The sequence below is a fragment of the Oryza glaberrima genome, chromosome 11 (genome assembly GCF_000147395.1).
Source record: "Oryza glaberrima chromosome 11, OglaRS2, whole genome shotgun sequence".
NCBI classification, from domain to species: Eukaryota; Viridiplantae; Streptophyta; class Magnoliopsida; order Poales; family Poaceae; genus Oryza; species Oryza glaberrima.
The window spans coordinates 12,960,643-12,976,027 of NC_068336.1; the positions used below are offsets into that span (position 1 = coordinate 12,960,643).

Below are 15,385 nucleotides of genomic sequence, written 5' to 3' on the forward strand. Positions count from 1 at the left end.
TGCCCCTGTGGTGTGTGGACACATGAAAGCAACACAGAATAAAGCAGGAAATTTTGGATCTTACCACGATGGCCACTCAGACGGAACCATGCCTCCTTCTCAGCAAACCCTAGACTATCAGATCTTAAAAAAAAAACAAGTGAATCCGGAGAAAAAAGTGAGGGAAACAGATGCCAAACTAAACCAAAAGAGGGGAAGATGGTGGATCTATCGATCTCCTACCTGGGATTGCTGTCACGGTTTGGCCGCCATCGCTGCTCGGTGGATTCGTAAGCGGCTGCTCGCGTTTTTTAGGGGAGGCGGAGTGAAACGACGAAGAAACGACGCCTTTTTCTGTCCACGCGCGCCAAGGGGCAAAATGGACATTTCACCATCCGAATTCCACGTCTGCCGATGTGGTGGCGTTAAAATTAGAGGAAAATGGCATAGAAACAACAGTTTTGTGGGGCCCAGTGGCAAATTAGCGAGGATGTTCAGGAGGATGGCATTTGGGAATGAGGCGTTGGAGAAGATGGCATAAAGTCCAAAATCCCCGCCGGGGAGCCGCACTGGCGCAGCTCCTCCTCCTACGCCATGCACCCAGTCCACCAAATCTCTGCCCCAAACACCAAAAGCACAGTGAGGATGGTTCGCGCCGAATAGAAGAGCCGAGTCCACACCGAAAAGGGGAGAGCTGAGTTCTCACTTCTCAGAGGCGAAGCTTACCCTGTACTTCCTCCCTAAGAAAACAAACTCTAGATTTCTGTGTCCAACGTTTGGTTGTCCGTCTTACTTGAAGTTTTTTATAATTAGTATTTTCATTGTTGTTAGATGATAACACATGATTAATATTTTATACGTGACTTGTCTTTTTAATTTTTTTATATTCTTTTTAAATAAGACGGAAGGTCAAACGTTGGATAATGAAATCCTGGGTTTTTTTTCTTGGACGGAGTAAGCCTTACCCTTTGGATGTCGGCATCTCATCGCCGTCCATCCCATCCACCGCCGACACGTGCTCCGGTGAAGCCTAGTAGTGACCGATGGTCACTTCGCCGCCTCCCAGGACGTCGCCCGCGTGAACTTCGCTACTCCTCGTCCACGCCTTCGCATCCTCGGTCTCCATTGGCCGCAGACGAGAGTCCGCGTGAGCCATGTCCACACCACACGCATTGCGCTTCCCCTCCACTGTGTCGATGTCGACGCCCGGGCCCACGCCGCCGCCGTCCAAGCAATGGGCGCGCGCCACATCACCTCTGCCTTCCCCTTTCCTTCCCCCTCGAAGCCATCCGCATCACCAAGCAAATCAATGGCTAGAGAAGCCGCCTCACTCCACCATCCTCCACTGTCGCCACTCCAATCCCCGCCGCCACCTTCGTATCATCACCCGTCGGCTAGGGCGCACGGACGAGCAGCTTGTGGGCGCCACGCCGCTCGGACCCGTGTGCCACGGGCCACAGCCGCTTCGCCACAACCTCGTCGGCCATCGCTTTGCCGCCACACTCCTCCACTTCCCATCGCCGCCTCGACCTCCGCTCGGCCGAAGGACCCTCGGGGCCGGTGCCGCCGCACACAGCCACATCGGCCACGTGAGCAGCTCCCGCGAACGCCTCCATCACCGCCCATCCGAGGGGCTACTGCAACCTCCGCCGCCATCGTCACCTTGATCTGGGTCACCGCCGCTCCAAGTGGAGTACCGCCTGCCGCAAGCGCCGCCCCGCGCGCGGCCAAGTCATCCCGCACGCCTCCGCCCTTGCGCGTGGCGGCGTCACCGTGCCGGGATGAACGCCGTCACCAGGTCGCCGACCACGGACACGGCCTCCTCTTGCCGTCTCCCTGATCTCCACCGCCCTCCCTCCACCACGCTGGCCGGCCGGAGCTCAGCCGGGCACAGCCCCGCCGACAGCGCCGAGGCAGTCTCCTCCTCATGCCGCCACCTCCTCTTCTCCGCCGTCGCCGTTGTCCCTGGCTCCCGGACGCCGGCCGTGCCGCCGCGCCAAGCGCCGAGCGCCGTCGTGCCGCCTCTTGCCACGCCGCCCAGCCCGAGCAGCCAGCGCCCCAGCCTCCCTTTCCCCACCGGCGCTGCTCCCTTTTTCCACTCTCTTCCCCCCATCGCCGCCCCGTTCCGACTGCCGTCGTTGGCGTCTTCCTCTCAGGCACGCGTGAAGAGGCAGAGGAGAGACCGAGAGAGAGATGTGACGAGAAGCCGAGAGTACTCCCTCCTTTTTTTTACTCGTAGTGTTTGAATACTCGTCTTATTCAAAATATTTATGCAAATATAAAAAATAAAAAGTAAATAATAATTCCAAAAAAGTAAATAATAATTTTAAAATTTTTTAAATAAAATAAGTGGTCAAACACTACAAACAAAAACTCAAAATCCCTTATATTATGGGACAGAGGGAGTAGTAGATAAGAAAGAGAGAGAGAAGGAATACGAAAGAAAAGAAAAAGAAAAAGGGGCCGTGGGACCCACCTATTTGACCCCTCGGAAACCTTTGGCCACCCAAAAAGTCTATATCACCTCCCCAACTTCCTGAATTTTTTTCATTTTTAAATTTATTTTTTAATACTTACAGAAATATTATATCAGCGAAAAGATTTAAAAAATAGACCCGCCGCCCTCCATTTGGGCGGCAAGCTGACGTGGCACACAGGCGTAGGACGGTCATTTGGGGGACTGCGAATTTTGCACGTGGCCCCTTGCCGCCCTATGTTTGGGTTGCAAGGGGTCTCCGCGCCAAATTCCCAAAGGCGGGAAAGGGCTCATATGCAAAAAGAACTAGCCAATTGCTTTTTTGGTAGGGCAAAAATTGCATTTAACCTCTTGCCGCCCTTACAAAGGGCTGTAAGGGCCTAAACGCAAAATGCACACGGCGTCGTGATGACGTCGTGTGCCACATCAGCTTGCCGCCCAAATGAAGAGCGGCAAGGTCTATTTTTGTAAATCTTTCCGCCGATATAATATTTCTGTAAATATTAAAAAAATTAAATTGAAAAATGAAAAAAATTCCCCACTTCCTTGGTTAAGCCAGAGAATCAATCCCACAGAAAAGTCTATATTAATCCCTCCTCCAAGCTTCGGGCAGTAGCCCAGCAGTAGTATTCATCTCCACCCAAGTCCAATATACCTCCTCCATTCCAGAGAATGACCTTAGGAATATTTCCTCCAAAATAAAAGGAATCCTATTTTGGGTATCCTTTTCCTCGGTTTATAAATCATCTAAACTTCGGAAGTCTATATCTTCCAAACCGTGACTCCGATTGATTCCGTTCAACTTCCGGATTTTTTTTCTAAAATCGGGATCTATCCAATGGCACTACTGTTTGGTACTTTATTCAGAGGTTGTTATATGGTTTTCTCGTGCTAACCGCGTATTGGGTATTGCCGATATTCATCAGGCGTGGATTTCTTGAAGATATCGATTTCTAAAAGCAAGGCAAGTCAGTATGCTTCCCTCTTTGAGCATATTGAACCCATTTTATAAATGTTTTGTTTATAAATAAAGTCGTGTGCTAATTATAAAATGCGTACCTAAAGTTGTATGTGAACCATCGTTGATATTGTTACCTTTATTATATCCTTGTTGCCTGAGTCTTTTATTCATACGTAGTCAAATATTGACATTTGCTCAGTATGGCTTATATATAGATGATTGTACACTCCATAATAGTTGGATATGGATGTGTTGGCGGTGGTCACTCGTCGAGAGTGATTGCCAGAAGGCGGGTGGAGACATGAGCGCCACCCGCGACACAAAAACCTTTGCGAAAACAAAAAACCTAATTAGACAAAATGCTTTCGACTGGGGCGGCATGGATAGAATATGGGTGGTTCTGGAAACGGCTAGTCGCCGACCCTGGTCAATTAAGAACCGAGTCAAGAAGGTATGCAGGAAACGATCAGAGTACGACCACACTTCTCGAGTGGGTATAGACCCGGTGGACTAAGAAATTCTCGTGGGACGGCACCACTGCCATGGTGGTTCTGAAGTGGTGACGTTTGTGTGGGAAGTGTGATGGATCGATTGGATCGATCGTTTGAATGCCGCGGCAAAACTTAAAACACACCTCACCTATATGTAATGTAACCTCTTGTGATCCCGGGAGCGCCAGGACTCTCCTCACTACCGGCTCGAGGTGGTGTGTTGTGCCGGGAGTGCAATGGGGATTTATAGTCCTTGGAGCAGGTGCCGAAATGCAAGAATGACTGAAAAACCGGGGCGTGACAAGTCTCATGTGTTGGGATTAGGCTCATGTGTTGGTTATTAAGCACCGGGACTTGTACTACACTTGACTAGCCTCATAGATTTTAATATTGCTTAGATTAGGAAAGTGTTGTGACCTTGCCCGATGGGCGGAAAGGTCATTGTGATGTTGGGAATGTGGAAAACTGGATGTGAGGGTAAACCGGACCAAGCGAGGCTTTGGGAATGTGGATGAATCCTCGCGGATTAATGACAACTTCAACTTAACGTTGTTTTTCATTTAAAACTGCTAGGTCTTAGGTTTGTGAACTGATTTGTGAAATTTAGCTTTTTGCAAATAAACCAAGCCATCCTTTAACCCCATGTGTGCACTAAATACATTATGTAGTGGTGGCTTGCTGAGTACGGTTGGTACTCACCCTTGCTTAACTAAATCTTTTAGAAAGAAGTTGGAGTCGACCATTCGGGAACTAGCTGATGAAAAGATGTCGAAGACCGTGGAGCCGGGACCTAGGTGCACCAGTCGATGCCTGTGGAGTATGTTGGACCGCCGCTGCTTCGCTTCCGTTAGCTCATCTACTTCTTTGGATATTTGGTATTATTTATGACCATGCTCGGTCTATTTAGGTCCTATTTAGGCTACCCTTCTATTATTAATGTACAGTTCAACTGTGTGTACCATCTATTGATCTAGAATATGGTACTGTATGACACATGGGGTTTCTGGTGTGTAAAGCCGGGGGCCCACACGTGCTACTGTAAGACACATGGGGTTTCTGGTGTGTAAAGCCGGGGGCCCACACGTGCTAACTCCTAGGTCTGCTTTGTTCGATCACTCCTAGAGCGCCGGACGCACATGATAGTTCATATCCGGTCCATCTACTTAATTAACTGATATCAGCTCTAATTCATGCAATTTAATTAATTGTTGGACTCGTCTTCCATGGATTGATGGACAGAGTGCATAGGATAGGAAGACTACTGATTTTTTTTCATTTTTAAATTTTTATTTTTTTAATATTTACAGAAATATTACCGGCAAAAATATTTACAGAAATAGACCCTGCCACCCTCGGGGAGGGCGGCAAGGCGAATATATCAAGTCAAATTTGTTTTTTTTCGTTGCGAGATGTAAAAGTTGAATTTGAACTTGTATGTTTGTGGAGTGATATATCATATGTTAATACATCTTCTCAATTTTTTTTAATTTTTTTTAAAATCATTTAAGTGACATGTAAACAACGAGGGGGCATCCTCTCGAGGGATCAAAATAGTTTCCACTAGTAGAACGTGTTCCCCGACGTTTCATCGATCCATTTCAGCCATTGCGGATCCGAGGATGCTGGAACGGCTCTTTTCTTATGGGCAAAAACCAGGCCCATGAACCATCCATGCGAATGGCCTGGTTTTCTGTTTGAAACAAATATTGTAAGGATCTCAGATAACTTCCGTTCATTTCAATTGGACTCAAAATGAATTCTCAAAGTTTTATCTTCCTAAAGAACCACTTGTAAAAATATATATTAGAGCTTGTAACGAATATTTAGGCCATAAACAATCTCAAATGTAAAAAAATAATTTAACATAATGTTGATCTCATTGAGAGCTATACTTTTTTTTTGGGCAAATTTTGTCATCAATTAACTTCATATGAAAGAGTTACGACATTTTATCCTTAAAATATATTGCCGTTGTATTTAAGGTCTGTTCCTTAATAGAACCGCTCGTGAAAATCATTCTTTTACAAACCTTTTCCTTAAGAAAACACCTGTAAAACCTACAACATTTTTATAAGGAATAAGTTCACTTTGACTCCCTTAATAGTGACCCGAATCTAATCTATAACCCTAAACCGTAAAACCGGATATCTCGACCCCTGAACTATTGAAACCGGTGCAATTTGACTCCCAAGACGGTTTTGAAGGGCGGTTTTGCTGACGTGGCGGTATTGACCGGGTTTTCTTTACACGTGGCGTTGACGTGGCGCTTAAGTGGCATTAGAATTAAAATAAACTAGATGATACCCCGCGCGTTGCGGCGGGATATTTGTATTGAAATAGAATTTAAAAATCCAAGTACACTTTGTGAGATAAAAAAAAAAAAAAGCAAAGAAGGGAAACTGACGCAATACCAACTGCAGTCTGAAATTCTGGATGATAGTGGAGCAACTTTTGCAAGGAATAATCTGATAGCAATGCTTCACTTTGAGTGCATTGAGACCCCCTCATGTAAAACACCACAATAGTGCCTGACAGAAAATAGGAGTATATTGATCAAACGCTAGCTTCCAAATCTATGGGGGCAAGAAGAACAATACTGAAAATACTCAATGCAGTCCTTGTCTTACATATATATATATATAGAGACACACACACACACTACAGATGGAAGTTTGAAGATCATCATCATATCTAAAAAAACAGGATTCACCTAAGATACAAAGACATGATGCTACCTCAGAAGAGGAAATATGATTCATGAAAGATACAAAAGACATGATGCTACCTCAGAAGAGGAAATATAATTCATGAAAAGTTGATAAATTATGCAGTTTCTCAGTACATGAGGAAGATAAACATGTTATATGAATCAATGTAAGTTTGAGGTAAAATAAACTGTAACATATTTTAAGTTAATTTGAGAATTTTGAGATCATACTATTATGACTTACATTGTGAACTCAGGTCAGGTAATATTTGGTAAACAAATCAAAGAAGACTGGGACCTATACAAACTGTAGCTGGCACTTACATTATTGATGGTTACTGAAAGAATTGCCAAAGCCTGAAGAATCATCGTGTTGCACATGATAAAAAGAATCTCCATCTGAGCCATGGCTTCACTGAATCATGCTTACAGGGCTGACTAAAGGATCACCAAACTTTTGATAAGTTGGGAATTATCTGCAGTTATATTTCATCTTATCATTTAGTACTCCAAGTATGCAAGATACATATAAAATCATTGAATCACTAAATGTCATTCAGTGATAGGAATTATTGATTCACTAAACATTGTTCAGTGATAGGAATTATCTGTAGGGATTCAGTGCAGCAAGTGTACTACTAAACTTTCCATGTAACATAATAGAATACTAAAACCTTAAAATACAAAGGTGCTTGATAGATGCAAGGTAACCAGAATAATCACAATATGACAAATAAATATGGAAAACAAAGGAGCATAATAATAGAAATTGTATAGTTAGGGGAAAAAGGATTATATTGTTACGTATTACCGTCGAAGAAATTTCCCCATAATAGTTCAACAACCTGGGTAAAACGGTTGTGGATTACTTAATCCAGTAATAAACCCAAGACGAAATCGAAGTAGTTAATCCTGTGAAGAAATTGAAGGGAATAATTAAACTGTTAGTGCAAATACTGTTATACAGGGAAAAAAGAAGGACCAATTTGGGATACTGAAATCGGTTGGAAATTGATAATTGAATCACGAAGAAATTAGTGTGACTACAGAATTAGCATCAAACAATATGTATTATAAAAAAATTTAGCTGAATGGGGAAAGAAGCTATGCTGGAACATGTGAGATCGGCAAGCAGTGGACAACCTAGAGCAGATCAATCCAAGGATGTGCTTGTATGGAGGAGAAGCTACTTGCTGGCCGAGCAGATTGATCCAGCTGCTGTGTACCACTTTTCTTCAGCTGTTGTGTGTATCATCATACATAAATAGGACGGGAAAGAAGGCCAGTATAAAGCAAGCGGCGACGTACTGTTTCAAAAAACTGAAGATGAATAGATGGGACTCGGGGATCGAACGGTTTCCGTTTCAGCGTGCGCCCAACGATGGTTCCCTTTCTCCATACACGCCAAGGAGGCGAAGAGGCTGGGAGGCGGCTGCTGGGGGTGTGAGGCACCTGCGGCGCTAGGGTGCGACGTCGCAGGGCAGAGCGGGAGGGGCGACTGCAGCGCTGGGGGGAGGCGATGCGGCCATGGGGCGGAGGGTCCACCTGCTGCGCTGGGGGCATGCCTCCGGCCCCGGAATCTTGATGGTGCGGGAGGCGATGCGATGGGGGGCGAAGACGGGCTAGGGGGAGGATCGGTGCGGGGGGAAGCGGAGGACAGCGAATATCCTAAGAAAGCGCAAAGGGAAGGGGAATCGACCGCATCCGCGGCGGGCCCGCCGCGCATCTCGCAGGGGACGGAGGAGAAGCGACCGCGAGCGCGTGCAGGGCGGAGAAGCGAGCGCGGGCCGGGGTGAAGGAGAAGGGAGGAGAAGCGACTGCATCTGGCGGTGGCAGCTGCGAGCGTCCAGATTACATCAAATGGCTAAGATTTAACAGGTGACGTGGCTCAACCAGAAATCAGCTTTGGGTCTTAACTATATAGAAAGAAGGGATATGCGTGCGACCCATTAGTTATTCACACGAAAAGAAATGTGGGCCCACATGTCAGTCATCCCTGTCTCCTTCCTTCTTCCTCCTCGCTCTCTCCCTTCTCTCTCTTTCTCTCCCCTTCTTCTTCCCCTTTGGCCGTGCTTAACTCCGCGTCCGGGTTGGAATCCTTGGCGGCGGCTCCGGCCTGCTCCCACCTGCCGCCGTCCTTCGCCGCTTCCTCTGCCACCACCGCTGCGGGCTCGCGTTCACCGCCCTAGCTTGCGGCGTCGGAGGAGGAGGGTGCAGGGACGTTGCCCGAGTAGCTGGAGACGCTACTGTCGACGCGCTTCTTCCTGGCGTGTGGGGCGCACCCGGCGTCGCCGCGAACGAGTGCCACATCTTCTACCTCGATCCTCGACTGCCCTTCCCCTTCCCCGCCCTTTTGCTACTACTGCCACTCCCACCGACACCAATCCCACCGTGTTATCCAGGTCTCCTCTTTCTCTTGTTTCATTCTATTGCAATTGCAATTGCAAACAACTTCCAGGAAGATTATTATCAATTTGGTTTTTGGTGCAGATACGGTGTTCTTCCTACAACGATGTGGTGCGGGTGACGGAGGTGGAGGATGTCCTCGACATCTCCGGCGTCCAGACCTACGTCATCAACAGCGCCAAGGTCCTCTTCTTCAACGAGCACCCCCAGCCACGCGGCGCCGGCACCGTTGTCGGCGAGGCCGCCGCCTCCCCTTACAACTGCTAGATCTGCGCCCTCGACCTCCTCGACCCATTCCGCTTCTGCTCCCTTGGTTGCAAAGTTTTCATCCTTTTCTTTACTTTCACCTCAATTTCCACTTCTTTATTTCTTCTCCTCTATATACAATGCCAATGCAGTTTGTTCTGCTCATCATTCTCAATCTCATCTACGATTACAAGTGGAGTACAATATTTTGTTTTCCATTTTCTTCTTTTTGTTCGTGTGTTATGTTGGGTCACGCCGGTCACGCTTAATCTGTTTTCTTGCTCCTCCGCCTGCGTGCAGCTGGTGGACACCAAGACGGGTGCCCGCGGGGCCACCGTGCAGGCCAACGAGGTGACCATGACGATGCCGCCGCCGGTGGCAGCAGCGAGAACTTTGGCGGCGCCCTAGCTCGCCTTCGCTGCCTTAGCTTGCCTACCGCCACACGCCACCGGCTGAAGGGGAAGAAGAAGGGGAGAGAAAGAGAGAGAAGCGGGAGAGCGAGGGAGGGCCCATGGCCCACATTTCTTTTGTGTGAATGACAAATGGGTCCCACACATATTTTTTTAATTCTAATGCCACTTAAGCGCCACATGTAAAAAAGACCCGGTCAATACCGCCACGTAGGCGCCACGTCAGCAAAATCGCCCTTCAAAACCGTCTAGGGAGTCAAATTGCACCGGTTTCAATAGTTTGGGGGTCGAGATATCCGGTTTTGCGGTTTAGGGTCATGGATTATATTCGGGTCACTTTTAAGGGAGTCAAAGTGAACTTATTCCTTTTTATAAACTTATTCCTTGAGATTTCTGTAGACGGTTCCTTAGGAAAACTGTCCATGCAAGGAGGTTTCTCTAAGGATATGCATGCAAAAATATTTTCCACAAACATTACCCTGAGATGGCATTAGCCATTTTCACATACAGTTTTTTTTTACCGCCTTTGAAAAGGAAAGCATATGGCCTTCACAGATGATTTTTGTAATAGGAATTTTCCACCATTAGAATTAATTGACGTTCTGACGTTTAAATAAATTCATGCATGGATAGATATTTGTGCTACATATATTATATATATATATATATATATCTAAAATCATAGGATGTTAGTGAATATAGACGAAAAATGGAGGAGCCAAACGCCTTATAATATAGAACAGAGGAAGTAATTACTACTTCCTCCGTTTCACAATACAAGTCATTCTAGCATTTTTCACAATCACATTGATATTAATGAATCTAGATAGATATATGTATCTATATTCATTAACATTAATATGAATGTGGGAAATGCTAGAATGACTTACATTGTGAAATGGAGGGAGTACAAAATATCTCTTAAGTTTAGCCATATCATCAAATTATGTCAGCAATTTAATTAATGCGTCCATTTTATATCAGCATTTAGGATTGGTACTTCGATCTCTCTGTAACGGACACTACTTGAGAACTGATCTTTGCTGGGTTGGCTAAAAACCACATTAGTCTCGGTTCCTATTCTAACCGGAACTAAACATATTTTTTTTGTCAACCGGGACTAAAGATCATTTTTAGTCTCAGTTCACAAACATGTGAGTACTCCATTATCTTTAATCCTGGTTGTTATAGGCCCGGTTCACGAACATGTGAGTACTCCATTATCTTTAGTCCGGTTGTGAGTACTCCATTATGTTTAATATCAACCGGGACTAAAGATTTATATTTAGTCCCGGGTTTTATATGTTGGTTATAACAACCGGGACCAAGATTAAAAAAATCTCTACCCGAGCCGCGCGCCTCCTCCTCTCACTCCTCCTCTCCCAGCCTCGATCTTATCTCTCCCAGCGTGCCTCCTCCTCTCCCAGTCTCGATCTTATCTCCTCCCCCTCCCCTCCCCTCCCCTCCTCTCCCTCTTCCTCTCCCCATTTTCTCTCCTCCCCCTTCCTCCACTTCCCCTCACCTGCGGGTGGCGGCTCCCACCCTCTCCCCTCCGATGCAGGTGGGCAGCGCACGAGGGAAAGGTGGGCCGGCAGAAGCAGCCGCGGTGGCAGCCGGGCGCCGGCTAGGCAGCGGTCCGATGGAAGTCGATCGGGAGGCCGTGCATGGCCGGTGGATCTGTGGACTTCCGGTGGATCTGTGGACTTTTTTTTTATTTTGTGAATGATGATTTGTAGATGCTGTAAAAATTTTTATATTTGTGAATGATTTGTGGATTTGTGGATGGGCATGTATTGTGGATTATTTTGTGAATGATTTGCAGATTTGTGGATGGGAATATATTGTGGATGATTTTGTTGTGTATGATCTATGGGGATTTGGGGTGATGGTACTGAAATCAATAGATGCAAGCAACAAAAAAAAACAATAAGATAAAAGAAAAAACTAACAATGAAAAAAAGAAAAACTCTAGTCCCTGTTTGTAACTCCAACTGAGACTAAATATTATAGTCTCGGTTGGTGTTATAAACCGGGACTAAAAATGAATGTTTAGTCCCGGTTATTTTAACCGGAGTTGGACGTCCCGGTTTACAACCTGCGATTGAGGGGTTGTAAACTGGGAGTAGAGAGCCTTATTCCAGCGGCAAGAATTTCTAAATTATCATGCTACAACGCGCAGGGTGTCCACTGGTTTTAATTACAACTTCGCCACAGCTTTTAGGTACATGCATGCACTGTAACTGAACTTTACAGCATCCAACCAGAAACAAATCCTACCTTGGGCCCGTGGTTTAAACTAGCTGGTTCGCAATAGTTACACCTTCAGAGAAACGATAACATTGATTTATCTTCGTATGGTCTATGGAAGGGTTTGTACAAGTGCTCAGGCTATTGGTATGTCCAAAATTAACCTAAAATTGTGCCCATGGTTAACTTCTCGTTACCAGTGGCTTCACCCGATGGAATAATTAACCACTCACAAGCTAGAAAAAACAATCTCATGCTTGCCTACTCATGCACCACAAAGCTTGGTGACCGAACTAGTTATCTATAATTTTATCTAGAGGAATCAAAATCAGCACGTATGCACTAACACAAGCATCACAAAAAGGTAGCAAGCTTACGGGTATAAATGGAGCCATGAAGCCTGCTACTTTGCATGCACATTCAGATAGATCATATCAGACAAGTAAATCTAGCTTGCTGTAAACACAGTTAGTTCGTAATTATCGCATAGGGCCATGGGGAAGTACAGTGTGGGTCTCGTGGTGTTAGGGTTGCTGGCCCTTGCGTTTTCGACCACTGTGCTGGCTGAAACACATGTTGTTGGTGACTCCAACGGTTGGGACTTCTCTGTGTCGTTTGATAGCTGGGCTGATGGAAAGGTCTTCGCTGCTGGTGACACTCTTGGTATACACAGAGACAGTCTCGCTCTATATATCTTCTCTCTTTATACTATATATAATTCTCGATGATATATATATCTTTTCCGCTCTACATAGCTGATCAGCATAAGTAACGTTTTTCAAGCCAGTTATATCAGTTAAAACGAGTGCAAATTAATAGTTTCTTATATTATGTCTTGTTGCCAACACATGCGTCCATATACATCTAAGACGCTTTCTTTTAGTTGCTATAAGTTATGCCAGAAGGTTGCAATGGTGAAATCATGGTTGTATGACTTCACACATCAGAATTTAAATTCCCATGTCCATGAATATAACCGCGTGCATATTTAGTTGTTACGGAGATCGGAAGTTACACTTCCCTTTCTGTAAAAAACAAAAATATATCACTCATCGTCCTGACTACACTGCCGTCTGCTCTCTGCACATATATATATATATATATATGCATGCAGTTTTCAACTACAAACCGGGCGCACACAACGTGCTGGCCGTGGACGCGGCGACGTACAGGAGCTGCAAGGTGGGCAGCTCGGCGGACTCGGTGGCGGCGGCGACGGGGACCGCGTCGTTCCTCCTCAAGAAGGGCGTCAACTACTACATCTGCGGCGTCCCCGGCCACTGCGCCGCCGGGATGAAGCTCCGGGTCGTCGCCAACTGATGAAACTCCGGCGACAGATCAATCCCTTAATTAATTAAAACTATGTGGGTGTCTCTGCAGCCTGAAGCAGCATATAGCTTGCTCGGTTTAGGGATTGGTCGCGTATATATAGTTGTAATTGTAGCCCTATGTACTGGAGTGACTGACACTGGGTCTGTCATGCTCCTGCATCTGCATGCGTGCATGGCTGCATGCTATATATCAGCTTTGTGCGTTCTAAATAATGACCCGAATGTGCACCTGTGTGGCTGTGTGGCTGTTTGTTGGAACTTGGAAGTACTTATATATAATATATAGTTCCCTTCTATGGATGGAGATTCACAAAATAAAATTCAATAATTGTTTATTTCTTATGTGTTGGTTTTGCTTTGATGTTACCCGATTGTTTTGGAAGGTAGCCCGCGCATTCGCACGAACGTGCTTGTTCTAATTTGGTTTAAAAAAACAGGTATAACAAAATAAGTTTCAATAAAGTGAGGTATTGCCCTTCTTAATTGTGTTCACTATCTCTTTTTTTTAATTTATCAAATATGTATATCTTATATTGTGTTTCTTATATGTAGGACCCTACAATATTTTTAAGAAAAATACCTAGTCAATGAGTCTTAAAATAAAATTTTGGTAGGAAATTTCTAATCATATCATTATAAGAAATGCTATTGATTTTCTATTGACACCTTAGAGGCTTGTACATGCAAGTAGTGTGGAATTTAGTGAATTTGTTTAATTATCATTGGCATTCGTCTCTTATATTCATTCGCTAACGATATAATGAATATGATCTTTAACCATATATTTAGTCATAAATAATCTAACGATATAAACAGATAAAATAGCAATTTTGATGTTATAATTTTTTTAATCATCAACTGTGCTCATGTATTGTGCTTTCTAACCAATATTGTATAAAAATAGGAATAAGAGAGGGAAAGAAACAGAAAGAGAGGAGGTGTAGAGGTGGACCAAGGAACCAAGGATAAGCACATAAATACTTACGACTCCATGTACAGTGCTGGTAGGGAGTGGAATTTGGAAGATAAGTCTTTTAAATGAAAAAGGAACAGTCTTTTAAGTCTTTTAGAGATTAGAGATTGATCCAATGGTTAAAAATATTAGGTCCACTGGATTAAATGAAAAACCAACGGTTAGATGTTTTGTTTTTTCTCGGAAATTTTAAGAATTTCTCTAATTTATCATAGTGCTACGTGGCAGCTTAAGAGCATTTGTAAGGTACACATGGCAGCTTAGAAGCGTTCGTAGAAAGTTTAATGGACTTTTAGTACCAAGATAATTTGTTTCTATTATCTAAAGAAAACCTACAACAAACCTATAAGTTATCTAGAGGGTGCAGTGGACACAATCCAGAAAGCCTGTTGTTGGTGAAATGGGAATTAGGGTACCCCTTTCCCCTGTAAATTAGTTATTCTCATATAATTAAGATAAATAGCACGCTTAAAACATCCTTAAAATAGGCAAACAGGGACCCACCTTTAGGGTTTAGGTCTCGGACCTTGTCCTTAGTCTTTAGCATTCATATATCTTAGAAAGGTAAGATGAGGGGTGACCAAGGTCCCAGTTCGCTCTGGGGCCCAGACACACCCTCGTCCTCATAAATCATGCATGCTTCACTTGCATAGTTATGTACAAAATCTACATTTTAAGGTGTTAAACGTGGTGTGTCTAGCCCCCCTGGTCTGTGTAGGCTGAGCGGATCTCTCCTGGGGGTAGCGAAGCTTATAAGAAATACATCTTAATAATGATTGGAAAAGATAGATTTGGGGCCGGTCCGTTCAGTGACCCTGGGCCCACTTTTGCCAACATATGTATCACCCTTCTTGGTTAAAGAGGAGGTTGAAACATATAAAATCTACAATGACTAAAAACTCTTCCAGATGACTAAAAACTCTTCTAGAAAGAACCTCGAACGACTTATGTCCTGATAAGCAAAGGTCTTTCTCGGACCTAGCCCTGTCCTAGGACCCGGGCTCACTTTTGCCCTTGTAAGTCCGACAATGAGGAGCGTGGAGAACTACAAGATATATATCTTCAGAATATGAGGAGAGGTCTGCCTCGGACCTGGCCCTATCTTAGGTCCCGGAGTGTGGAGACCTATAAGATATACATCTTAAGAATATATGCAGA

At 44.8% G+C, this 15,385-nt stretch overlaps 2 protein-coding genes, 1 long non-coding RNA gene and 1 pseudogene across 5 annotated transcripts; 2 read left to right on the plus strand and 2 right to left on the minus strand.

Moving 5' to 3' along the window:
* Window positions 1-1,747: 1,747 nt before the first annotated feature.
* On the minus strand, window positions 1,748-2,465 carry LOC127754074 (uncharacterized). The gene has a single exon (XM_052279538.1). The coding sequence runs from the start codon at window positions 2,090-2,092 to the stop codon at window positions 1,748-1,750; it is 345 nt and encodes a 114-aa protein (XP_052135498.1). The 5' UTR covers window positions 2,093-2,465.
* Window positions 2,466-4,261: 1,796 nt separating this feature from the next.
* Window positions 4,262-8,386, minus strand: LOC127754146 (uncharacterized). 3 transcript variants are annotated; one of them, XR_008012773.1, is made up of 5 exons: window positions 7,923-8,386; window positions 7,758-7,829; window positions 7,426-7,526; window positions 6,939-7,090; window positions 4,262-6,435 (listed from the first exon to the last, which is right to left on the minus strand). It is a non-coding gene; the product is annotated as an uncharacterized LOC127754146 (long non-coding RNA). The 3 variants fall into 3 exon arrangements; XR_008012772.1 differs by having other exon boundaries at window positions 4,263-6,435; window positions 7,758-7,853; XR_008012771.1 differs by having other exon boundaries at window positions 7,758-8,383.
* A 211-nt stretch (window positions 8,387-8,597) lies between these two features.
* On the plus strand, window positions 8,598-9,805 carry LOC127755689 (protein RGF1 INDUCIBLE TRANSCRIPTION FACTOR 1-like; annotated as a pseudogene).
* Window positions 9,806-12,343: 2,538 nt separating this feature from the next.
* LOC127755394 (basic blue protein-like) lies at window positions 12,344-13,550 on the plus strand. Its single transcript, XM_052281060.1, has 2 exons — window positions 12,344-12,586; window positions 13,038-13,550. Exons 1-2 carry the CDS (start codon window positions 12,418-12,420, stop codon window positions 13,241-13,243), a joined length of 375 nt encoding a protein of 124 aa, XP_052137020.1. The 5' UTR covers window positions 12,344-12,417; the 3' UTR covers window positions 13,244-13,550.
* The last annotated feature ends 1,835 nt before the right edge of the window (window positions 13,551-15,385 follow it).